The sequence below is a fragment of the Phocoena phocoena genome, chromosome 1 (assembly GCF_963924675.1).
Source record: "Phocoena phocoena chromosome 1, mPhoPho1.1, whole genome shotgun sequence".
NCBI lineage: Eukaryota > Metazoa > Chordata > Mammalia > Artiodactyla > Phocoenidae > Phocoena > Phocoena phocoena.
Window position 1 is genome coordinate 106,576,596 of NC_089219.1, and position 26,547 is coordinate 106,603,142.

Below are 26,547 nucleotides of genomic sequence, written 5' to 3' on the forward strand. Positions count from 1 at the left end.
GAGAGTAAAACCCTGTTATGGAAGGCTTCAGCATATCAGATTCTGGAGAAAGGACATTCTCGTGCTTCCAGTTAGTTTTAAGATATTAGTCCCACCATAACCTAGGAAGCTTCTACACCAGCCATGATGCTGGTCCCCAGCGTAAACCCTGTAACTGCTTGACACCATGAAAAGAGCAATGTGGGGCAGTAAGAATACCAGGTAGTGTGTCCTAGGTATGGTAGCTAATGGCATGACTCCAAGCACAGTTACTTTACCTTCCAAGCCTCTGTTGCCACATCTGTAAAATAAAAGTGATGGTCTTCATGACCCCTGAGTTGACATCTAGGGCTAGAATTCTATGATGCAGAAGTTGGCTCACAGCCTCTTGCCCTGGTGGGGCCCCACCAGCTCAGCGGACCCTTGCTTCTCCCCTGACAGGCTGCAGCATAAGCTGGCCCTTTTGCAGCATCAGTGTGAAGAGAAACAGCAGCTTTTCCAGTCCCTCCAGTCAGAGCTACAGATCTACGAGACACTTTATGGCAATTCCAAGAAGGGGCTGAAAGGTATGTTTTCCCCTTCTTCCCCACCCTATGAGCTTCTTGCTCTTGCTAAGGGTGCTGGTGAAGTCTTTACCTTGGGAGTTGTGGAGATCTTGGAAACCTATCTTGCTCTGTCTCAGAAAAAAAAACCTCAGTCATTGAGGATCCCAATAAGAAGAGAGGGGAGCTCTCACACACAAAGCCCAGAGGTTGGTGACATGAACAAGATCCAGCCTCGACATCCTTAAAAATAGGCCACATCCTTAAAAATAGGCCACATCCTTAAAAATAGGCCACAAGAGTCGAACTATACCCACCTGCATGGTCTGAGACAAGTTAATCAAAGTCCAGATTATACAGTAATTCAAAAAAAAAATACACAGAACTGTCCTGGTGATATCATCATTTGAAAACGTCTTGAATGTTTTGAATTCTGACCACCCATGCAGCCAATGTTGCAGAAAACCTGCTCTTACCCCAGTGAGAAAATTAAAAGTTTTTTTAAAGAAATTTTTATTCTCGAATTTTTGTCAGAAAAATAATTTGCAGATATATTCTCCAAGTCTTTTTAGTGTCTTTGAAAGACAAAACTTTTAAATTTTGTTGAAGGTCAATTAATCAAATTTTTTGTTTTATTATTTAAGCTTTTATGTCCTAGCTAAGAAATCTTTGTCTATCTCAAGATCATAAAGATTTCCTTGTATTTTTCTTCTTGCAGTTTTATAGCTTTTGCTCTTATGTTTAGGACTGCATTTCACTTTGAGTTAATTTTGTATGCGAAGTGAGAAAAAGGTTAAAGTTTTTCCAGCACCATCTGTTACAAAGACTGCCATTTCCCATTGAATTACCTTGACAGCTTTGTTGACAATCAAGTGACCATAACTTCTGTTAATAATATTTTGTAATTTTTAGTATATTCATCTTTCATATTTTAACTTATACATAAATATTTCTCATGTGTGTGGGATAACATTTTTATTTCAATTGCCAAATAATTGGTTTTTTTGCTAAGATATAGAAACACAATTGACTTTTCATCACCATGACTATCTTCTAATTGCTTGGCAATCTATTGGAAAACAATTGCCAAGGCAAAAAAAAAAAAATCACTTCTCAATATATGTGTGAGTCTATTTCTGAATTCTCCATTCTGTTCCATTAATCAATATGCCTATTCTTACACCAATACCAAACTGTCTACATTGTTAGAGTTTTATAGTAAATTTTGAAATCAGGTTGGGTAAGTCTTCATACTTTGCTCCCTTTTTATTTTTTTTTCTCTTTTAAAAAATGTTTAAAATTTATTTTTTATATTAGAGTATATTTGGCTTACAATGTTGTGTTAGTTTCAGGTGTACAGAAAAGTGATTTAGTTATACATATATCAATTCTTTTTCAGAATCTTTTCCCATATAGGTTATTACAGAGTGTTGAGTTCCCTGTGCTACACAGTAGGTCCTTGTTGATTATCTATTTTATATTAAAGTGTGTTTATGTTAATCCCAACCTCCTAATTTATCCCTCTCCCTCAACCCTTTCCGCTTTGGTAACCATAACTTTCTAAGTCTGTGAGTCAGTTTGTTTTGTAAATAAGTTCATTTGTATCATTTTTAAAGATTCTACATATAAGTGATATCATATGATACTTGTTTCTCTGTCTGACATACTTCATTTAGTATGATAATCTCTAGGTCCATCCATGTTGCTGCAAATAGCATTATTTCATTCTTTTTTATGGCTGAGTAATATTGCATTGTATATATGTACCATATCCTTTTTTTTCTTTTTACTTTGAGACATTTATTTTTAACATCTTTATTGGAATATAATTGCTTTACAGTGTTGTGTTAGTTTCTGCTGTATAACAAAGTGAATCAGCGATATGTATACATATATCCCATATCCACCCTCTCTTGCATCTCCCACCCACTCTCCCTATCCCACGCTTCTAAGTGGTCACAAAGCACAGAGCTGATCTCCCTGTGGGATGCAGCTGCTTCCCACTAGCTATCTATTTTACATTTGGTAGTGTATATATGTCAGTGCTACTCTCTCACTTCGTCCTAGCTTACCCTTCCCCCTCCAAGGGGTAAGTCCCTCTTGAGCATCCTCAAGTCCATTCTCCACGTCTTTATTCCTGTCCTGCCCCTAGGTTCATCAGAACCTGTTTTTTTTTTTTTTAGATTCTATATATATGTGTTAGCATATGGTATTTCTTTTTCTCTTTCTGACTTACTTCACTCTGTATGACAGAGTCTAGGTCCATCCACCTCACTACAAATAACTCAATTTCATTTCTTTTTTATTTTATTTTATTAACATCTTTATTGGAGTATAATTGCTTTACAATGGTGTGTTAGTTTCTGCTTTATAACAAAGTGAATCAGCTATACATATACATATATCCCCATATCTCCTCCCTCTTGTGTCTCCCTCTCACCCTCTCCGACCCCTCTAGGTGGTCACAAAGCACAGAGCTGATCTCCCTGTGCTATGTGGCTGCTTCCCACTAGCTATCTATTTTGGTAGTATATATAAGTCCATGCCCCTCTCTCACTTCATCTCACCCTTCCCCGTCCCTGTGTCCCCAGGTCCATTCTCTACATCTGCGTCTTTATTTCTGTCCTGCCCCTAGGTTCTTCATAACCATTTTTTTTCTTTAGATTCCACATAAGTGTGTTAACATATGGTATTTGTTTTTCTCTTCCTGACTTACTTCAATCTGTATGACAGACTCTAGGTCCATCCACCTCACTACAAATAATTCAATTTTGTTTCTTTTTATGGCTGAGTTAATATTCCATTGTATATATGTGCCACTTCTTCTTTATCCATTCATCTGTCGATGGACACTTAGGTTGCTTCCATGTCCTAGCTATTGTAAATAGAGCTTCAATGAACATTGTGGTACACGACTCTTTTTAAATTATGGTTTTCTCAGGGTATATGCACAGAAATGGGATTTCTGGGTCATATGGTAGTTCTATTTTTAGTTTAGGTTTTTTTTTGAATTTTTGTATTTTATTATTTTTTTTATACAGAAGGTTCTTGTTAGTCATCAATTTTATACACATCAGTGTATACATGTCAATCCCAATCACCCAGTTCATCATATTTTTAGTTTTTTAAGGAACCTCCGTGCTGTTCTCCATAGTGGCTATATCAATTTACATTCGCACCAAAAGTGCAAGAGGGTTCCCTTTTCTCCACACCCTCTCCAGCATTTATTGTTTGTAGATGTTTTGATGATGGCCATTCTGACCGGTGTGAGGTCATACCTCATTGTAGTTTTGATTTGCATTTCTCTAATGATTGGTGATGTTGAGCATCCTTTCATGTGTTTGTTGGCAATCTGCATATCTTCTTTGGAAAAATGTCTCTTTAGGTCTTTTGCCCATTTTTGGATTGGGTTGTTTGTTTTTTTGACATTGAGCTGCATGAACTGCCTGTATATTTTGGAGATTAATCCTTTGTCAGTTGCTTCATTTGCAAATATTTTCTCCCATTCTGAGGGTTGTCCTTTCATCTTGTTTATGGTTTCCTTTGCTGTGCAAAAGGTTTTATGTTTCATTAGGTCCCATTTGTTTATTTTTGTTTTCATTTCCATTTCTCTAGGAGGTGGGTCAAAAAGGATCTTGCTGTGATTTATGTCAAAGAATGTTCTTCCTTTGTTTTCCTCTAAGACTTTTATAGTGTCTGGCATTACATTTAGGTCTTTGATCCATTTTGAATTTATTTTTGTGTATGGTGTTAGGAAGTATTCTAATTTCATTCTTTTCAATGTCGCTGTCCAGTTTTCCCAGCACCACTTACTGAAGAGGCTGTGTTTTCTCCGTTGTGTATTTTTGCCTCCTTTAACAAAGTTAAGGTGACTATATGTGCATGGGTTTATCTCTGGACTTTGTATCCTGTTCCATTGATCTATATTTCTGTTTTTGTGCCAGTACCATACTGTCTTGATTACTGTAGCTTTGTAGTATAGTCTGGAGTCGGGGAGCCTGATTCCTCGTGTTCCATTTTTCTTTCTCCAGTTTTGCTTTGGCTATTTCAGGTATTTTGTGTTTCCATACAAATTGTGAATTTTTTTGTTCTAGTTCTGTGAAAAATGCCTTGGTAGTTTGATAGGGATTGCATTGAATCTGTAGATTGCTTTGGGTAGTAGAGTCATTTTCACAATGTTGATTCTTCCAATCTAAGAACATGGTATATCTCTCCATCTGTTGGTATCGTCTTTAATTTCTTTCATCAGTTTTCTTACACATAGTTTTCTGTGTACAGACCTTTTGTCTCCTTAGGTAGGTTTATTCCTAGATATTTTATTCTTTTGTTGCAATGGTAAATGGGAGTGTTTCCTTAATTATTCTTTCAGATTTTCATCATTAGTGTACAGGAATGCACGAGATTTCTGGGCATTAATTTTGTATCCTGCTACTCCACCAAATACATTGATTAGCTCTAATAGTCTTCTGGTAGCATCTTTAGGATTCTCTATGTATAGTATCATGTCATCTGCAAACAGTGACAGTTTTACTTCTTCTTTTCTGATTTGGATTCCTTTTAGTTCTTTTTCTTCTCTCATTGCTATGGCTAAAACTTCCAAAACTATGTTGAATAATAGTGGTGGGAATGGGCAACCTTACCTTGTTCCTGATCTTAGAGAAAATAGTTTCAGTTTTTCACCATTGAGAACGATGTTGGCTCTGGGTTTGTCATATATGGCCTTTATGATGTTGAGGTAGGTTTCCTCTGTACCTACTTTCTGGAAAGTTTTTATCATAAATGGGTGCTGAATTTTGTTGAAAGCTTTTTCTGCATCTGTTGAGATTATCATATGGTTTTTATCCTTCAGTTTGTTAATATGGTATATCACACTGATTGATTTGTGTATATTGAAGAATCCTTGCATTCCTGGGATAAACCCCACTTGATCATGGTGTATGATCCTTTAATGTGCTGTTGGATTGTGTTTGCTAGTATTTTGTTGAGGATTTTTGCATCTATGTTCATCAGTGATATTGGCCTGTAGTTTTCTTTTTTGTGACATCTTTGTCTGGTTTTGGTATTAGGGTGATGGTGGCCTCGTAGAATGAGTGGGAGTGTTCCTCCCTCTGCTATATTTTGAAAGGGTTTGAGAAGGATAGGTGTTAGCTCTTCTCTAAATGTTTGATAGAATTCACCTGTGAAGCCATCTGGTCCTGGGCTTTTGTTTATTGGAAGATTTTTAATCACAGTTTCAATTTCATTACTTGTGATTGGTCTGTTCATATTTTCTATTTCTTCCTGGTTCAATCTCAGCAGGTTGTGATTTTCTAAGAATTTGTCCATTTCTTCCTGGCTGTCCATTTTATTGACATATAGTTGCTTGCAGTAATCTCTCATGATCCTTTGTATTTCTGCAGTGTCAGTTGTTACTTCTTTTTCATTTCTAATTCTGTTGATTTGAGTCTTCTCCTCTTTTTTCTTGATGAGCCTGGCTAGTGGTTTATCAATTTTGTTTATCTTCTCAGAGAACTAGCTTTTAGTTTTATTGATCTTTGCTATTATTCCCTTTATTTATTTTTCATTTATTTCTGATCTGATCTTTATAATTTCTTTCCTTCTGCTAACTTTGGGGGGTTTTTTGTTCTTCTTTCTCTAATTACTTTAGGTGTAAGGTTAGGTTGTTTATTTGAGATGTTTCTTGTTTCTTGAGGTAAGATTGTATTGCTATAAACTTCCCTTTTAGAACTGCTTTTGCTACATCCCGTAGGTTTTGGGTCATCGTGTTTTCATTGTCATTTGTTTCTAGGTATTTTTTGATTTCCTCTTTGATTTCTTCAGTGATCTCTTGATTATTTAGTAGTGTATTATTTAGCCTCCATGTGTTTGTATTTTTTACAGTTTTTTTCCTGTAATTGATATCTAGTCTCATAGCATTGTGGTCAGAAAAGATGATTGATGTGATTTCAGTTTTCTTAAATTTACCAAGGCTTGATTTGTGACCCAAGATATGGTCTATCCTGGAGAATATTCCATGAGCACTTGAGAAGAAAGTGTATTCTGTTGTTTTGGGATGGAATGTCCTATAAATATCAATTAAGCCTATCTTGCTTAATGTGTCATTTTTTTAACATCTTTATTGGGGTATAATTGCTTTACAATGGTGTGTTAGTTTCTGCTTTATAACAAAGTGAATCAGTTATACATATGTTCCCTTATCTCTTTAATGTGTCATTTTTGTTTCCTTATTTATTTTCATTTTGGATCATTTCATTTGTTTCATTATTTACTTTCATTTGGATGATCTGTCCATTGGTGAAAGTGGGGTGTAAAAGTCCCCTACTATTATTGTGTTACTGTTGATTTCCCCTTTTATGGCTGTTAGCATTTGGCTTATGTATTGAGGTATTCCTATGTTGTGTGCATAAATATTTATAAGTGTTATATCTTCTTGGATTGATCCCTTGATCATTATGTAGTGTCCTTCTTTGTCTCTTTTAATAGTCTTTATTTTAAAGTCTATTTTTTCTGAAATGATAATTGCTACTCCAGCGCTCTTCTGATTTCCATTTGCATGGAATATCTTTTTCTGTCCCTTCACTTTCAGATTGGATGTGTCCCTAGGTCTGAAGTGGGTCTCTTGTAGACAGTATATATACGAGTCTTGTTTTTGTACCCATTCAGCCAGATGTGTCTTTTGGTTGGAGCATTTAGTCTATTTACATTTAAGGTAATTATTGATATGTATGTTCATATTACCATTTTATTAATTGTTTTGGGTTTGTTTTTGTAGGACTTTTCCTTCTCTTGTGTTTCCTTCCTAGAGAAGTTGCTTTAGAATTTGTTGTAAAGCTGGTTTGGTGGTGCTGAATTCTCTTAGCTTGTGCTTGTCTGTAAAGGTTTTAATTTCTCCATCAAATCTGGGTAGAGTAATCTTGGTTGTAGGTTTTTCTCTTTCATCATTTTAAATATGTCCTGCCACTCCCTTCTGGCTTGCAGAGTTTCTGCTGAAAGATCAGCTGTTAACCTTATGGGGGTTCCCTTGTTTGTTATTTTTTGCTTTTCCCCTGCTGCTTTTAATATTTTTTCTTTGTATTTAATTTTTGATAGTTTGATTAATATGTGTCTTGGCATGTTTCTCCTTGGATTTATCCTGCCTGAGACTCTCTGCACTCCCTGTACTTGATTGACTACTTCCTTTCCCATGTTATGGAAGTTTTCAGCTATAATCTCTTCTAATATTTTCTCAGACCCTTTCTTTCTCTCTTCTTCTTTGGGACCCCTATAATTTGAATGTTGGTGCATTTAATGTTGTCCCAGAGTCTTTGAGACTGTCCTCAATTTTTTCATTCTTTTTTCTTTATTCTGCTCTGCAGTAGTTATTTCCAGTATTTTATCTTCCAGGTCACTTATCCATTCTTCTGCCTCAGTTATTCTGCTATTTATTCCTTCTAGAGAACTTTTAATTTCATTTATTGTGTTGTTCATCATTGTTTGTTTGCTCTTTAGTTCTCCTCGGTCCTTGTTAAACATTTCTTGTATTTTCTCCATTCTGTTTCCAAGATTTTGGATCATCTTTACTATCATTACTCTGAATTCTTTTTCAGGTAGACTGCCTATTTCCTCTACATTTGTTTGGTATGGTGGGTTTTTACATTGTTCCTTCACCTGCTGCATATTTCTCTGTCTTCTCATTTTGTTTAACTTTCTGTGTTTGGGGTCTCCTTTTCTCAGGCTGCATGTTCGTAGTTCCCACTGTTTTTGGTGTCTGCCCCCAGTGGGTCAGGTTGGTTCAGTGGCTTGTGTAGGCTTCCTGATGGAGGGGACTGGTGTCTGTGTTCTGGTGGGTGGGGCTGGATCTTGTCTTTCTGGTGGGCAGGGCCACGTCTGGTGGTGTGTTTTGTGTTGTCTGAGAACTTACTATGATTTTAGGCAGCCTCTCTGTTAATGGATGGGTTTGTGTTCCTGTCTTGCTAGTTGTTTGCCATGGGATGTCCAGCATTGGAGCCTGCTGGCTGTTAGGTGGAGCTGGGTCTTAGTGTTGAGATGGAGATTTCTAGGAGACCTCTTGCCAATTGATATTACATGGGGCCAGGAGGTCTCTGGTGGGCCAATGTCCTGAACTCGGCTCTACCACCTCAGAGGCTCAGGCCTGACACCAGGCCAGAGCACCAAGACCCTGCCAGCCACACAGCTCAGAAGATAAGGGAGAAGAAAAGAAAGAATAATAAAAAATTATTAAGGTAAAAAAATTAAAAAGTAATAATAATTTAAAAAAGAAGAGAGCAACCAAACCAATAAACAAATCCACCAATGATAACAAGCGCTAAACACTATACTAAGATAAACATAAAAACCAGAAACAAGTCAGTTGCAGGCAGTAAACCCCAAGTCTACAGTTGCTCCCAAAGTCTACCTCTTCAATTTTGGGATGATTCATTGTCTATTCCGGTATTCCACAGTTGCAGGGTACATCAAGTTGATTGTGGGGATTTAATCTGCTGCTCCTGAGGCTGGTGGAGAGATTTCCCTTTCTCTGTTCACACAGCTCCTGGGGTTCAGCTTTGGTTTTGGCCCCATGTCTGTGTGTAGGTCGCCCTCAGGCATCTGTTCCTGCCCAGACAGGACAGGGTTAAAGCAGTGGCTGATTAGGGGGCTCTGCTCACTCAGGCCAGGGGGAGGGAGTGGTACGGTAGTCATAATTGGAATGCGGGGTAAGCCTGCAGTGGCAGAGGCCAGCATGATGTTGCAGCAGCCTGAGGCACACCATGTATTCTCCCGGGAAAGTTGTCCATGGATCATGGGACCCTGGCAGTGGCAAGCAGAACAGGCTCCTGGGGGGAGGTGTGGATAGTGACTTGTCCTTGCACACAGGATTATCAGTGGCTGCAGCAGCAGTGTTAGAGTTTCATGCCTGTCTCTGGTGTCCAAGCTGATAGCCATGGCTTGCGCCCGTCTCTGGAGCTTGTTTAGGCAGTGCTCTGCCTTCTGTGGGCAAACAGGGAAGGAATCCCCTCTCCTTGGACACTCTGAAACAATGGTCTCTTGCCTCTTAGGGAGGTCCAGAGTTTTTCCCGGACTCCCTCCCTGCTAGCTTTGGTGCACTAGCCCCGTTAAGGCTGTGTTCACACAGCCAACCTCAGTCCTCTCCCTGGGGTCTGACCTCTGAAACCCAGGCCTCAGCTCCCAGCCCCCACCTGCCCCGGAGGGTGAGCAGACAGGCCTCTCAGGCTGGTGAGTCCTGGTCAGCACCGATCCTCTGTGTTGGAATCTCTCCACTTTGCCCTCTGCACCCCTGTTGCTGCGCTCTCCTCTGTGGCTCCAAAGCTTTCCCTACTCCCACCCCACTCTCCACCAGTGAAGTGTCTTCCTAATGTGTGGAAACTTTTCCTCCTTCACAGCTCCCTCCCAGAGGTGCAGGTCCCATCCCTATTCTTTTGTGTTTGTTTTTTCTTTTTTGCTTTTGCCCTACCCAGGTATATGGGGATTTCCTTGCCTTTTGGGAAGTCTGAGGTCTTCTGCCAGCATTCAGTAGGTGTTCTGTAGGAGTTGTTCCACATATAGATGTATTTTTGATGTATTTGTGGGGAGGAAGGTGATCTCCACATTTTACTCCGCCGCTATCTTGAAGGTCCCCCACCTACAATATCTTTTTTTTTTTTTAACATCTCTATTGTAGTATAGTTGCTTTAAAATGTTGTGCTAGTTTCTGCTGTATAACAAAGTGAATCAGGTATACGTATACATATATCCCCATATCCCCTCTCTTTTGCGTCTCCCTCCCACCCTCCCTATCCGACCCCTCTAGGTGGTCACAAAGCACAGAGCTGATCTCCCTGTGCTATGCGGCTGCTTCCCACTAGCTATCTATTTTACATTTGGTAATGTATATATGTTAGTGCCACTCTCTCACTTCGTTCCAGCTTCCCCTTCCCCCTCCCCATGTCCTCAAGTCCATTCTTTATGTCTGCGTTTTTATTCCTGTCCTGCCCCTAGGTTTGTCAGAACCTTTTTTTTTTTTTTTTAGATTCCATATATATATGTTAGCATAAGGTATTTGTTTTTCTCTTTCTGACTTACTTCACTCTGTATAACAGACTCTAGGACCATCCACCTCACTACAAATAATTCAATTTCGTTTCTTTTTATGGCTGAGTAATATTCCATTGTATGTATGTGCCACATCTTCATCCATTCATCTGTCAATGGACAATTAGGTTGCTTCCATGTCCTGGCTATCGTAAATAGTGCTGCAATGAACATTGTGGTACATAACTCTTTTTTTCTTTTTAAATTAATTATTTATTTACTTTTGGCTGTGCTGGGTCTTCACTGCTGCGTGTGGGCTCTCTCTAGTTGCGGCAAGTGGGGGCCACTTCTCCCTGCGGTGCGCGGGCCTCTCATTGAGGTGGCCTCTCCTGCTGTGGAGCATAGGCTCTAGGCATGCAGGCCTCAGCAGCTGCAGCACTTAGGCTCAGTAACTGTGGCTCACAGGCTCCAGAGCGCAGGCTCAGCAGTTGTGGCACACGGGCTTAGTTGTTCCGCAGCATGTGGGATCCTCCCGGACCAGGGATCGAACCTGCGTCCCCTGCATCAGCAGGCAGACTCCCAACCACTGCGCCACAAGGAAAGCCCCATAGCTCTTTTTGAATAATGGTTTTCTCAGGGTATATGCTCAGGAGTGGGATTGGTGGATTATATGGTAGCTCTGTTTTTAGTTTTTTAAGGAACCTCCATACTGTTCTCCATAGTGGCTGTACCAATTTACATTACCATCAACAGTGCAGGAGGGTTCCCTTTTCTCCACACCATCTCCAGCATTTATTGTTTGTAGATTTTTTGATGATAGACATTCTGACCAGTGTGAGGGGATACCTCATTGTAGTTTGGACTTGTATTTTTCTAATAATTAGCAATGTTGAGCATCTTTTCATGTGCTCTTTGGCCATCTGTATGTCTTCTTTGGAGAAATGTCTATTTAGATCTTTTGCCCATTTTTTGCTTGGGTGGTTTTGTTTTTTGATATTGATTTGTATCAGCTGTTCATATATTTTGGAGATTAATCCCTTGTCAGTCACAGTGATTGCAAATATTTTTTCCCATTCTGTGGGGTGTCTTTTCATTTTGTTTATGGTCTCCTTTGCTGTGCAAAAGCTTTTAAGTTTAATTAGGTCAAATATCTTTATTTTGGGTTTTATTTCATTAGTCTAGGAGGTGGATCCAAAAGGATATTGCTGCGATTTATGTCAAAGAGTGTTCTGCCTATGTTTTCCTCTAAGAGTTTTATAGTATCTGGTCTTACATTTAGATCTTCAATCCATTTTGAGTTTATTTTTGTGTATGGTGTTAGGGAATGTTCTAATTTCATTCATTTACATGTAACTGTCCAGTTTTCCTAGCACCACTTATTGAAGAAACTACCTTTTATCCATGTGTAGGCTTGCCTCCTTTGTTGTTAATTGACAATAGGTGCATAGGTTTATATCTGGGATTTCTATCCTGTTCCATTGATCTATAAGTCTGTGTTTCTGCCAGTACCATACTGTTTTGATTACTGTAGCTTTGTATTATAGTCTCAAGTCAGGGAGCCTGATCCCTCCAGCTTTGTTTTTCTTTCTCAAGATTGCTTTGGCTATTTGGGGTGTTTTGTGTTTTCATACAAATTTTAAGACTTTTTGTTCTAGATCTGCAAAAAATTCCATTGGTAATTTGATAGGGATTGCACCGAATCTGTAGATTGCCTTGGGTAGTGTAGTCATTTTGACAATATTGATTCTTCCAATCCAAGAACATGGTGTATCTTTTGATCTGTTTGTGTCATCTTTGATTTCTTTCATCAGCATCATAGATTTCAGAGTACAGGTCTTTTGCCTACTTAGGTAGGTTTATACCTAGGTATTTTATTCTTCTTGATGTGATGGTAAATGGGATTGTTGCCTTAATTTCTCTTTCTGATCTTTTGTTGTTAGTGTATAGAAATGCAAGAGATTTCTGTGTATTAATTTTGTATCCTGCAACTTTACCAAATACATTGAGGAGTTTTCTGGTAGCATCTTTAGGATTTTTCTATGTGTAGAATCATGTCATCTGCAAAAAGTGACAGTTTTACTTTTTCTTTTCCAATTTGGCTTCCTTTTATTTCTTTTTTCTCTCTGATTGCCATGGCTAGGACTTCCAAAACTATGTTGACTAAAAGTGGCAAGAGTGGACATCCTTGTCTTGCTCCTGATTTTAGAGGAAATCGTTTCAGCTTCACACCATTGAGTATAATGTTAGCTGTGGGTTTGTCATATATGGCCTTTGTTATGTTGAGGTAAGTTCCCTCTGTGCCCACTTTCTGGAGAGTTTTTATCATAAATGGGTGTTGGATTTTGTCAAAAGCCTTTTCTGCCTCTATTGAGATATGGTTTTTATTCTTCAATTTGTTAATGTGGTTTATCACACCAATTGATTCATGGATATTGAAAAATCCTTGCAGCCGTTGGTTAAATCCCACTTGATTGTGGTGTATGATCCTTTTAATGTTTTGTTGGATTCGGTTTGCTAGTATTTTTTTTTTGAGGATTTTTGTGTCTATGTTCATCAGTGATATTGGCCTGTAATTTTTTTTGTGTGTGTGGTATCTTTGTCTGGTTTTGGTATCAGGGTGGTGGTGGCCTCATAGAATGAGTTTGGGAGTGTTCCTTCCTCTGCAATATTTTGCAATAGTTTCAGAAGGATAGGTGTTAACTCTTCTCTAAAGATTTGATAGAATTTGCCTCTGAAGCCATCTGGTCCTGGACTTTTGTTTGTTGGAAGTGTTTTAATCAGTTTCAATTTCAGTAATTGTGATTGGTCTATTCATATTTTCTATTTCTTTCTGGTTCAGTTTTGAGAGATTGTACCTTTCTAAGAATTTGTCCATTTCTTCTAGGTTGTCCATTTTATTGGCATGTAGTTGCTTGTAGTAGTCTCTTATGATCCTTTATATATCTGTGGTGTCCATTGTAACTTCTTCTTTTTCATTTCTAATTTTATTGATTTGAGCCTTCTCCCTTTTCTTCTTGGTGAGTCTGGCTAAAGGTTTATCAATATTGTTTATCTTTTCAAACAACCAGCTTTTGGTTTAATTGGTCTTTTCTATTGTTTTCTTTGTCTCTATTTCATTTATTTCTGCTCTGATATTTATGATTTTTTTCCTTCTGCTATCTTTGGGTTTTGTTTGATCTTCTTTCTCTCGTTGCTTTAGGTGTAAGGTTAGGTCATTTATTTGATATTTTTCTTGTTTCCTGAGGTAAGATTGTACCACTGTAAACTTCCCTCTTAGAACTGCTTTTGCTGCATCCCACAGGTTTTCAATCATCATGTTTTCATTTTGTTTCTAGGTATTTTTTTTTAACTTCCTCTTTGATTTCTCCAATGATCCACTGGTTGTTTAGAAGCATATTGTTTTGCCTCCATATGTTTGTGTTTTTTTAGTTTATTTTTTTCTTGTAGTTGATTTCTAATATCATAGTGTTGTGATTGGAAAAGATGCTTGATATGATTTCAATTTTCTTAAATTTATCAAGGCATGCTTTCTGGCTCAGCATATGGTCAATCCCGGAGAATGTTGTATGTGCAATTGAGAAGAATGTGTATTCTGCTGCTTTTAGATGGAATGCTCTATAAATATCAATTCCATTTGGTCTAATGTGTCATTGAAGGCCTATGTTTCCTTATTGATTTTCTGTCTGGATGATCTGTCCATTGATGTAAGTGGGGTGTTAAAGTCCCCCACTATTGTGTTACTGTTGATTTTTCCTTTTATGGCTGTTAGCATTTGCCTTATATATTGAGGTGCTTCTATGTAGGGTGCACATATATGTACAATTGTTATATCTTCTTGGATTGATCTTTTGGTCATTATTCAGTGTCCTTCTTTTAGTCTTTGTTTTAAAGTCTATTTTGTCTGATATGAATATTGCTACTCCAGCTTCCTTTTGATTCCATTTGCATGGAATATCTTTTTCCATCCCCTCATTTTTAGTCAGTATATGTCCCTAGATCTGAAGTGGGCCTCTTGTAGACAGCATATATATGGGTCTTGTTTTTGTATCCATTCAGCCAGTCTATGTCTTTTAGTTGGAGTATTTAATCCATTTACATTTAAGGTAATTACTGATATGTATGTTCTTATTGCGGTTTTGTTAATTGTTTTGGATTTGTTTTTGCAGGTCTTTTTTCATCCCTTCCTCTTTTGTTCCCATCTCTTGTGATTTGATGATTATCTTTAGTGTTGTGTTTGGATTGATTTTTTTTTTGTGTGTGTGCATGTATCAATTGTAGATTTTTGGTTTGCGGTTACCATGAGATTTTGAGATAGCAATCTATATATATACACAAGATTTTTTTTAAGTTTTAAGTTGCTAGTCTCTTACTTTCAAATGCATTTCCAATACCCTGCATCTGTACTCTCCTCTTCTCACAATTGCTGGTTTTGATATCACATTAGAGTATGGATGATTTCCTACCTTTACAGTATGTTTGCCTTACCAGTGAGCTTTCCCATTCATAATTTTCTTGTTTCTCATTGTGGCCTTTTCTTTTTGGCCTAGAGAAATTCCTTTAGCATTTGTTGTAAAGCTGGTTTGGTGGTGCTAAATTCTCTTAGCTTTTGCTTGTCTGTAAAGCTTTTGATTTCTCCATCAAATCTGAATGAGAGCCTTGCTGGGTAGAGTATTCTTGGTTGTATGTTTTCCCCTTTCATCATTTTAAATATATTGTGCCACTCCATTCTGGCCTGCAGAGTTTCTGCTCAAAAATCAGCTGATAACCTTATGGTGATTCTCTTGTATGTTATTTGTTGCTCTTCCCTTGTTGCTTTTAATATTTTTTCTTTGTCTTTAATTTTTGTCAGTTTGATTAATATGTGTCTCGGCATGTTCCTCCTTGGGTTTATCCTCTATGGGACTCTCTGCTCTTCCTGGACTTGACTGACTGTTTTCTTTCCCATATTAGGGAATTTTCAGCTATTATCTCTTCAAGTATTTTCTCAGGCCCTTTCTCTCTCTCTCTTTTCCTTCTGGGACCCCTATAATGTGAATGTTGGTGCATTTAATGTTGTCCCAGAGGTCTCTTAAAGTGTCCTCATTTCTTTTCATTCATTTTTCTTTATCCTGTTCCAAAGCAGTGATTTCCACCATTCTGTTCTTCTGCTTCATTTATTCTGCTATTGATTCCTTCTAGTGTGTTTTTCATTTCAGTTATTGTATTGTTCAACTCTGTTTGTTTGTTCTTTAGTTCTTCTAGGTCTTTGTTAAATATTCCTGTCTTCTCAATCTGTGCCTGCATTCTTTTCCTGTGATTTTGAATCAGCTTTACTTCATTACTCTGAATTCTTTTTCAGGTAGATTGCCTGTCTCCACTTCACTTAGTTGTTCCTCTGGGGCTTTATCTTGTTCCGTCGTGTGGGACATATTTCTCTGCTTTCTCATTTTGTCTAACTTTCTGTGTTTGTCGTCTCCTTTCCACAGGCTGCAGGATTGTAGTTCTTCTTTCTTCTGATGTCTGCCCCCTTATGGGTGGAGTTGGGTCTTGTCTGTCTGGTGGGCAGGGCCAAGTCATGGGGTATGTTTAGAGGCAGCAGTGGACTCTGGACGACTTTATGCAGCCTGTCTGCTGATGGGTGGTGCTGTGTTCCCACCCTGTTGGTTCTTTGGCCTGAGGCATCCCAGCATTGGAGCCTGCAGGCTGTTGGGCGGGGCCAGGTCTCAGTGCCAAAATGGCGACCTCTAGGAGAGCTCATGCTGTTGAATATTCCCTGGGGCCTCCACCACCAGTGTTCTTGTCCCCACTGTGAGCCACAGCTGACTCCTGCCTCCTCAGGAGACCCTCCAAGACCTGCAGGTAGGTCTGGCCCAGGCTCCTATGCAGTCATTGCTTTGCCCTGGGTCCCAGTGCTCATGAAACCATTTTGCACTCTCTAAGACTGGATTCTCTGTTTCTCACAGTCCTGTGGAGATCCTACACTCAAGCCCCGCTGGTCTTCAAAACCAAATGCTCTGGTAGCTCATCCTCCCTATTACAGTACCCCAGGCTGGGGAGCCTGACATGGGGCTCAGAACTCTCACTCCTGTGGGAGGACCTCTGCAATATAATTATTTTCCAGTCTGTAGAAGTGGGTATGAGATTTGATTATATCATGAAAGCACCCCTCCTACCATCTTGTTGTGGCTTCTTCTTTGTCTTTGGATGCAGAATATCTTTTTGGTAGGTTCCAATGTTTTTTGTTGATGGTTGTTCAGCAGTTAGTTGTGATTTTGGTGTTTTCATGAGAGGAGGTGAGCTCAGGTCCTTCTCCTCTGCCATCTTGTCCTGCACTCCTCTCCATTTATCCCATTTAGTGAGAATATTCATATAGCTCATTGCAAAAATATTAATGTGTTTGGTTAAGGCCTGTGGCCCTGATGCAACTGGGTGCATGTATTATATGGTATATGCATCCTATAGCCTTGCTAAAAACCAAAACAAGTTCTATCTTTTTAACTACATTTGGCTTCAACATTTTTAGATGAGCAACTGTGGTCTTGTAGAATATTTCTTAGATCTCTTCTTCCCCCAGTACATAGAAACAGGCTATGAGTGGTGAGTGGAGGTAAAAAAAACTAGAAGAAATTGAGAAGTCCAGTTAGTTATGATCCCTGGTCTGTGGTACCCCACTCCCATTCTTACATGCTGCCCAAAGCCCTGATGCCTTCCTCCTCCTCTCCCTTTGATTCCTGAATGTGGAGTTCATCACATCTCCTTCTCCCTCAGCCCCTCCCCTTCCCTAGTTCAGTATTGATCTCCTGCCCTGGAAGACCCTGCTGTCTAGCCTGCAGGACTGATGTTAATAAGGTGAAATAATAGGCTTGACTTATCTGCCAATCAAATGCCCTCTAGATGGAGGAGGGTCATTTGAGCCTCCAAGGAAACTCCATGCTGGAGTGTATGCCATCTCAGTGTGCACCAGGCCCTGCATAGGAAAAGTGACATATCCATCACAGGTGTGTTCCTGGGACCCTGAAATTACAGTGGGGTCCTTGGCAGAAAGGAATGTCAGAGGAGTGTTCTGACAAATGCTTGGAAATACCTGGTTCAGTGCCACCAGACCCTCCATCCTCTCTCTACTTTCAGCTTACACCTGGGATGCCTGTCACCAAGTACCTTTGAGCAGTGACTTGAGCCACCTGGTGGCAGAGATCCGAGCTTTGAGAGGGCAGCTGGAGCACAGCATTCAGGTGAACAACTGTCTGCGACTACAGCTCGAGCAGCAGTTGGATGGTGGTGCCAGCGAAACCAGCCTCAGCCCCTCCTCTGTTAACCAGAAATTCCCCACCAACACTGACCCTGGAAACAAGCAGCTGCTCTTCCAAGGTAGGAAGGAAAAGGGAATCAGGAAGCCCTCAGCCAGTGGGGAGGTCCCCAAGATGTCTACGGTGGAAGGGACAATCTCGCCTCTTCCACGCTCCTTAAGGTCAGGGTGAAATCGAAGATGCTTCAATACAGTGCCTTGAGAGCCTGGGATTTAGGGTCAGATCTGGCTCCAGATTCTGAGTTTGACACTTACATGTTGTTTGCCTTGTGATTAAACTCCTCAGGTATTTAAGCCTTAGTTTCCTCATCTTTAACATGAGGATAATAATAATATACACTGTGCATAGTTATATGGAGCATTAAGTGAAATAATTTACCAGTGCCTGATGCAATAAGTGCTCAACAATTAACAGCTGCATGTATTAATGCCTATTCTTTATATTTGCAGAGGGCTTTAAAATCTACCACGTTTTCAAATAAATTTTCAAATAATTTCATCAGAGCTAGGGTAGATTTTACTATCTCTGTATTTTACATGAGAAAACGTAGGCACTGAGACAATTAACGGACATGCTAAGGTTTACAGGAGTTAAGAGGCCAATTGAAGATCCGAAGCAGAAGTTTTGATCTGCTCTCTGTGTTCCTCCCACCTCACTATGCTCTGTCTCGGTGTTGCTTCTCTTTCCTCTCATGCTTTCCCCTCTCAGAGCCTCCCCACAGCACCAGCCAGGACTCATCTGAACTGGCTCAGTCACTCCTCCTCATCATCATACAGCACAGAGGCCTGAGGTGGAAAGCAGGTTCTAAGCCACATTTGCCTGAGCAGGGTCATTTCTGTCTCTTCGTGATATTTTCCAATACCTCCCCTGGAGGATTGCTGCCTGGTCTCCAATAGGGCATCTCAAACTCACCAAGGCTTATGTCTCCTATTCTTCTTATACTACTACATGCTTTCTAGTATGTCTCTTTCTTATACTACTACATATTTTCCAGCACTGACTCATCAGAATGGTGATTAGAGTGCTGAGTTTAATCGCCCATAAATCCATTCGTTCTTTGATCAAATATTTTTTAACATATATACTACATATATTTATATGTATTTAGTTAGAAAGCATTGTATTAGACACACTGCATACAATATTATATTCAAATCAGGGGTTAGAAAAATATATCTAATAATTTTTCAAACTAGAAGTTGCTTTCTCATGGAACAGCGTTCAATTACAGGAACATCTTGCTCCAAGTTAAGTGGTTTGTTTTCCACTGGTTTTGACTGTGGTACACGGGTGATGATTATGTAAGAGGAGAGTCATGTTGCCTTAGATCTCCAGTAGTGAAGATAGGCTGTGCATGTGTTTCAGGAGCAGTATATTCCAGGGTTCCTAAAGTTGTGGTTATCTTTACTCCCTAGACTCAGTTGCCTCCCCTCCAGTTTGGGATGTGGGCATGAATTCTCCAATTCTGGTCTTCCCCAGCTCTTCTCCCACTGCTCATGGCTCAGAGACCACAACCTTCAATAGGACAAATGGTAAATAGGGCAAATACAGGACTCAGGGTCTAATGATGGAAAATGACTAAAGCAAGTAACCTTTGGTTCTCTATATGCACATTATCTGAATTTAGAGATTTTTCTCTGCATGTCCCATGGCCTTTAGCCCTACTCATTCCACCTCCTGTGGCTGCCTTTTTTGTCATTTTTCTTCCTCCTGTGGTTTTCCTATTGCTCTGGTATTTCTTCATTGCACTATAATCTCTTCCTTCTTGAAAGTGCTCTCTGTATCCAGCTTAATTTCCTTGTCTGTGTCTTCTCAACCCCCAAATTTAAAATTTTTTAAAATTTGTCCTGAATATTTCATTTGTCAATAAGGATAAAATTTGCCTCCTGGCAATTTTATCATTATGAGATGATGTAAGAAAGATTATAAAAATATAGAACCCAGAATATCTATGGACTTCACACTTGTACTTTCCAAGACTGTCATTCTTGTTTCTGGCCTCTTTCACTATTTGATGTCCATTTTGGATTGAACTGAGGATGATTATGTATAACAGTGGATTCTGTGTTATTGTGGCTTTATTCTTCAGAGCTGGGTTTGGATGCTTCTCCAGTAATGAAGAACCCTCCCAAGCTGGAGGGTGATGCTACTGATGGCTCCTTTGCCAATAAGCATGGCCGCCATGTCATTGGCCACATTGATGACTACAGTGCCCTAAGACAGCAGATTGGGGAGGGCAGACTGCTGGTCAAGAAGATAGCGTCGCTCATGAGATCAACCTGCAACTTCCCTGGCCTTGAAGCTCCAGGCACAGAGGTAATCACGTTTTAGCTTTTAGGTGCACCTTTTCCTTAGGCCCTTTCTTCTTCTGATTTTAGCTTCTTCTCCCTCTATTTATTTTTCCTGCTCCACATCTCCCATCAGCTGAGGATACATCTTCCATTTATATCCAGCTAGGCCTTTTATCTTCATCTGCTAATTTCACTACAAGCTCTGCTCTGTTCCAGATGTAGCTGACTTGCTATTTCCCCTCAGAACCACAGAAAAGCATGTGCAGCATTGCCGTCCTCATCAGTAGAGCACGTTAAGCGTCAACATACACACAATGCTGTACTGAGTACCCTTTGGTAGCTTATTATCTGCTAAAGTCATGCTAGCATATGACCATCTGTGGGCAGAATAAAATCACTTAATCAATTGGCTGGAAAATGAGAATCTGCGTCCATATGGGCCAAATATGTGGAAGGGGTGAGGAGGGTGGCAGCCATGGAATTTCTCTGCTCACACTGAGCAAGGCAGGAGAGCAAGCAGCAAGGCTTCTCAGAGCCCTTCCCCAGGGAGAGATCCAGGTACTAGCTGCTGGGCTGTCTGGGATACTGGAGATGCACAGGCATGCAGGGACAGCCCTGCCCTCAGGGGCCCCCACGATAGAGAGGGATGCCCACACCTGAGTAAATAAATATAACCAGGGGCTCCAGGCACAAGGTTACAAGGGCTCTGGGTGTGAGGGCATGAACCCAGAATCAGCTGTTATCCCAGGCAAGGAAAGTAACAGGTTCATGGGGGGGTGCCAACAGGGGATATGTAAGTTCTTGGGGGAGAACATGCCAGGTAAAGGGAGCGGCACTTCAGTCCTTCGAGCTACAAGTGGTGCAGTCCATTTGAAGCATAAGGTGTGATTTACGGAAGGACAAGGGGGGCCAGTGCAAAAATAGGGACCTTAGACTCTGGAGCATAAAGCAGGACTAGAAGCTAAAGAATGTGGGGGAGGCTGGAATCAAATGAATTCTTGCAAATGGAGAGGTTCCTGCTGAGGTCAGAGAACCTTGGCTTCCAGGTTAGAAAAGGATTTCACAGGTTTAAGCAAGCCCGTGTCTACGCCTCACCCACAAAGGAAGCCGAGGCCAATGCTCAGCAAAAAAAAAAAGTGATCTCTCAGCCCCGGGGATGCCCATGGCTACCTCCCCCTTTTCCCAGGTGATGGGCAGTGAAGGCATCCACGAGCTCAGGAACAGCACCAACGCCCTTCACCACCGACTGGAGGAGGCGGCCTCCCTCCTCACCATGTTTTGGCGAGCAGCCTTGCCAAGTTCCCACGGCCCTGCGCTGGACAGCAAAGCGGTAAGAAGCCAGCATCCCCTACTGGTTCTGCCCCCAAATATCCTTCTGCCTCCTTGGTCAGCAGATCCTGAAGGTCAGGAGCCGAATGGGCAGCTGGGACAAAGGGGACCTGAGGGGGCGTCCCTGGAGGGAGACCTCTCCTCCGCAGTGGCTGCTTTCAGTGCAGCTCTGACTCTCCCCCCAGCCCTGACCCCCAGGATAAGTAATCAAAGAGCAGAAGGAAAGGACATGGAGGAGGCAGAGACACGAGAGCCCTGGTAACCCGTAAATGTTCCGTTTCTTTAACTTTCTGAAGTTTGGCTGCGCTGAAGTTCAGGATCATGTTAAAACCTCAACATCTCCTTTCCCATCCTAGCCCACCCCCACCTCCAGGTCCACATAGGCAGGATCACAGAATGTCACCAGGAGTCACCCAGCCTCTTGTAGCCACCCCCTGGAATCCCAGAAAATCACTTACATCTGCGTCACAGGGTCAGGCCTGGGGAGAGTCAGCCTCCCCGTGGTGCTCTCAGATCTCAGACTGCTTTCTGGTTGGTGACCTTGGATAGGCAGGTTTCAGGATCCCACCCAGGGGTTCCAACTCCAGACTAAGATCACTGACACTTTAGGGGCCCCAATTATGTTAATTCCAAGGAGGGAGCATTTTGCCATCTTGTGGTTGGCAGATATATTTACAAATTTACTGTCTCAGGCCAGCCCCGTCTCCCCCCCAGGTGTGATATCCAGGCGTAATATTCCCAACGACCAAGTCTTACTTGTGATGCCCAAGTGATATAACTATGTCAGCATGAAATCTGAGCTCTTGTTCACAGCTGAGAGTTTCAGTGTGGCCTGGAGGCAGGTCCTCTGCAGCAACAGGAGTGTAGCCTGTGCTAATCTGCATGGGGGCTTCCAGGTCCTCAGTGTTCCCACCTCATGGCCCATCCTGAGCCACCACCTGCTGGAGGGATTGAGAGGCTTTAATGAGGGAAATCTGCTCCAAAAATACTTGAGAAGATTGTAGAATCCTATTTGGAATTGTAAAGAGCCACCAAACACAGGGTGCTTTAGGCCTTCTGACCGTTGACAGAGAGCCTGTTTTTCTTCCCAGGGAGAGTCCATGAAAAGGGAGCTTCTGGAACTGAGAACCAAACTATCCAAACAGGAGAGTCTCCTTCAGAGCACAGCTGAGCATCTGAAGACCGCCAACCAGCAGAAGGAGAGCATGGAACAGTTTATCTTCAGCCAGTGTGGGTGCCCCCAGCCAGGGAATGGGACAGGAAATGGGGGTCCTTCCAGGTCCGCCACCTGTGCTGTGAATGGACAGAGACCAGAGAGGTTAGGGGATGGGGGAGACTGATGTGACGTCTCTAAACCTCCCGTGCCATCAGTAATCGTGGAGGCAGAGGAGGGGACACGGGGTGGGGGGCAGCAGGAGACCCCGAGCTGAGTGTCCAGAAAGACAAGCTGTAGAACACAAATCCAACGCAAGCGTGGGCCCACTGGTAATTTCTGCCTTGGGGGCTGCTTTCTCGTTTCAGTGACCAGGACACACGATGTTCTGAAGAAGGCAAGGACGAATTTGGAGGTAAGGAAACTACTGCACCAGTCGGAGCCAGAGAGCCCGCCCCAAACTTATCACCGTCTGTCATCAGAGTGCGCAGGTGATCCTCGACCTGCTCTGACCTTCCAGGAGCAGACATCGGGTCCTCATGGGCATCCCTCTAGATTCCATTCTCATCAGCCCTCCACCCCAATCAGCAACCTCCCTTGACCTCTCGGTTGGCCCTTACTTTGTCATCATCTTCCCTCCCTATTCCAATTCTGTCTCCTTTATGCCAGGTCAGGAGTGGGGAGAAATGCAGTTCAGTTGATTCTCGAGGTCAGAGGACATATGGGGTCTGCCTCTGAAGGAGCTTTCAGTAAAGGGATCCTGAGGCCAGTCAGGTGTTCGGGGGTTTCCTATACCATTATATGGAACAATAATGGAAAGATGCAACCTAATAAGTTGATTTCACTACACATTATTGGGCTGGAAACAGCGATTTGATTCTGACATCTCTTTTTCTTTAAGCAACAACACAAAAGAAAATCCTTGGGTCTTATTGATCTGAAAGAGCATTTGGTAATAAGTAAAAACTGAAACACAAAGGGCAAGATATTATCTCTATGGCAGACCTTCTCTACTTTTATTTAAAACACTAACACATTCTCTAGCAACCGCTTTGATGAAAAACTTAAGGTCTTAGAAATGGCCTAAAAATCAAAAACTAAACCTTTTAACTTGGACTTTAAAGCTTTGCCATAAGCAATTAAGCACATCCCTAGGAATGTTCCTAAATTGTAACCTAAGAGAATGTTGACCCCACAGTATGAAAATGGGTTGGGCCATAATTTAGCTCTGTTTTGTTTGTCTGTTTTGCTAATTTCTTCTGTTTTTCTCTGATGATTCCTCTCTTTCCTGAGCCTTTTTAGAAGAACACTTACAAGATTGCCTCTGTAAAACCTTATTCCTGCCTCAGCAAAGGTAACCCAACAGCCTCTCATACCTCCTGGCTTCCCCAGTTTGGAAGTATCCTTCCCACTTCCCCTAGGCCACTGGAAAGGCCCCAAGCCTGGGATCTAATCCCAGGCTTGTCGCTAAGTGGCTGTGTGGCTTTGGCTGGGCCCAGTCTCTGTGAGCCTGCTGACCCTCATCTGTAAGAGGGGGCACTAGAGTTAGATGATCTCTGAGGTCCCTGCTGACCTGGTCCCTCCCCCTCCTCATCAAGTAAACAGAACATAAACTTTAATAGGAGGACGTCCCTGCAAAATGTCCTCTCCTTCCTACAACAGGCTGCTTCTATATATGCCTGTTTCATACTAAGCATTTCCTTACCTGGGAGATTACAAAAGCCATCCTTTTGCTCCAAAGTGAATTGGAGAGTGAACTGGCCCCTGAAGAGGGAGTGGTAGGGTCCGGCCACCTGGTGTTCAGTGGCTTAGAGCAGAGATATGACCACAGGAGGTGGTGGGAAGCTTTTCCTCCAACCTGGTGGCCCCAGTTGCTCCTCCAGACCTCAGCGCGTCCCCTCAGCTCATCCTTGTGACAGGCTCTCACTGTGCTCCTGGCTTCTGTCACCACTCAGATCTCTCTCCAGCCTCAGTTAGCCACCAGCAGTGCCTGATAATGGACTCTTACTTTGTGTTATTTTCGTCTGCAGGTGAAATCCCTAAGGGCTCTGCCGTGCACTCCAGTCCTGTGACCCTTGCCTTCCAGGAGCCAAGCAAGAAGCGAAGCCACCAGAGGTCCTTAAAACTGCAGGAAGGGTGGGCCTGCCCCCCTGCTTTGCAGCTCCCTGTCTGCTGAGGAGGATCTGGGCCCCACTCCTCCACACCTGCTGGAAGGTCTGAAAGGAGTCAGAAACGTGGCCTGGTGGGGCAGGGCGAAAGGCAGAGGGCCTCTCCTGCAGTTGAGGAATAACCAGGCAAGGTCCACTGGACCCAGCACTAAGCAAAACAGGCATAGTTTGTAGAGGACCTTGTGACACTGCTTCTGAACGCCCCAGGGGTATGGGAACCAGCAACAGCACATTTCTCGCCTCATCCTCCGAGGGTCAACTCAGGGGAAATAGGACCTGCTTCCTAGCAATGGAGCCCCACACTGGAGCTCCACAGCAGATCTAAAAGCACAGGACTGAGCAGCGGTGCCCTGCAGGACAGTGTTGGCAGACCTAACCTGGGCCAGCGAGCTGGGTCACAGGCAGGCTGGGGATTGGTCTACACTGCAGCACCTGAGTTATTTGAATCCACGTGGTGAGAGCAGTGATTCCCAGATGCCATCTCATGCTTAGCCTAGACCTCCTATTTCTACTCTATTATGATCTCCAAAAAGTGTACTGACCTTACTCTAAATATGCTGTCCCATTTTGTCATCCCAACTTCTCTCTGGGAACTAGGGACTAATGGCCACACCAAGCCCATTGAAAGTCTTGTGTAAAGCAAATCAGTGATCATTTTTAAGTGACATGTGAGGAACCCCCAGTTGCTAAAGCCTAGTCTGTGTCTTCACAGTGCTTTAGAATGTGTGTATGTGTGTATAAATGTATGATATATATTTATATATGTTGCTATAGCGATATGTTGAAGGCTAACATAACTGGTGGATAGGGTCAGTGGGAGGAAATGAAACAGTCTTTTTGGTGGCTATTAAAGCAAAATATGTATAAAGAAATAAAGTTTTCTTCACCTGCTTAGTTTCTAATTTCTATACCAGTCCTCAGGGTGAGTGTGTAAAAACAGGAAAGACAGACTGTCATTAAAAAGCTAACTGTCTGAAGCAGAATCAAAATGGTGGAGTAGGTGGATATGGAGCTCCTCTCCCCAACAGACATATCAAAAATACATCTACATATGGAGCACTCCTCCTTGAAAAGTGGCAGAACTATAAACCAAAGCTGCAAGAAAGATCTACATGTAATTAATTGGGTAGGAAGGGGAAAAAGAAGAAGACTTGGGTCAGCTCCTGGGCTCCTTGGTGGGATCTGCAAGGAGAAGGTCCACAAGGGTAGACCCTTGCCCTGGGGAGTGAGCAGGTCGAGTCACAATATGGGCATCCCAGTCCTGGGGTCCTGCATGGAGTGGCCAGGCCGCCTTGCCTCTTGGGAAATCTGTTGAGACAGAAGGGTTGGAGAAGACTAGACTCTACTCACCAGCAGTGCATGCTGGCTTGCTGACAATCAGGGCAGAGAGTGTTGCACTGGGAGCAGCCCCCTTGCTGTATTTCCCAGTCCAAAGGGGCAAATGCCCTGGCCCCACTCACTCCACACCACAAGCTGGCACAGAATCTTGCCAGAGACTAGATCTAGTCGTGCAGAGACAGACCAGGATATCTGGGGTGTGATCTAGGAGTAGCCTCAGATGCCATAGTCAGCAAGGGCTCAGGGCAACAGGTGTAAATGCAGCAAACATTAGTGTGTGTCCACGGTGGCACAACAGGCGTGTGCAAGGGCCAAGCAATGAATCTTGAGCAAACAGGCCATGGGAGAGGATATGATCTAGCTAGGCAGAAAGAGGGCCTGGGGTGTGGTCCAGTTGGGGCTGCAACGGCCATTTTGAGCATGCTCAGGAGTACACAGTGGTTTGTCTTCCAG

General features: G+C 42.0%; 1 protein-coding gene across 16 annotated transcripts in view; it reads left to right on the forward strand.

Moving 5' to 3' along the window:
- PDE4DIP (phosphodiesterase 4D interacting protein) overlaps window positions 1-24,764 on the forward strand; it is a 224,333-nt gene extending 199,569 nt beyond the window's left edge. For 8 of the 16 annotated variants that reach the window (XM_065895534.1, XM_065895543.1, XM_065895550.1 and 5 more), the window contains 8 exons: window positions 421-545; window positions 17,637-17,876; window positions 19,231-19,347; window positions 19,905-20,131; window positions 21,293-21,436; window positions 22,527-22,665; window positions 22,957-23,003; window positions 24,619-24,660. In XM_065895534.1, coding sequence (XP_065751606.1) covers window positions 421-545; window positions 17,637-17,876; window positions 19,231-19,347; window positions 19,905-20,131; window positions 21,293-21,436; window positions 22,527-22,665; window positions 22,957-23,003; window positions 24,619-24,660 — 1,081 coding nt within the window. The other 8 variants (XM_065895611.1, XM_065895520.1, XM_065895559.1 and 5 more) reach the window with 4 other exon arrangements.
- The last annotated feature ends 1,783 nt before the right edge of the window (window positions 24,765-26,547 follow it).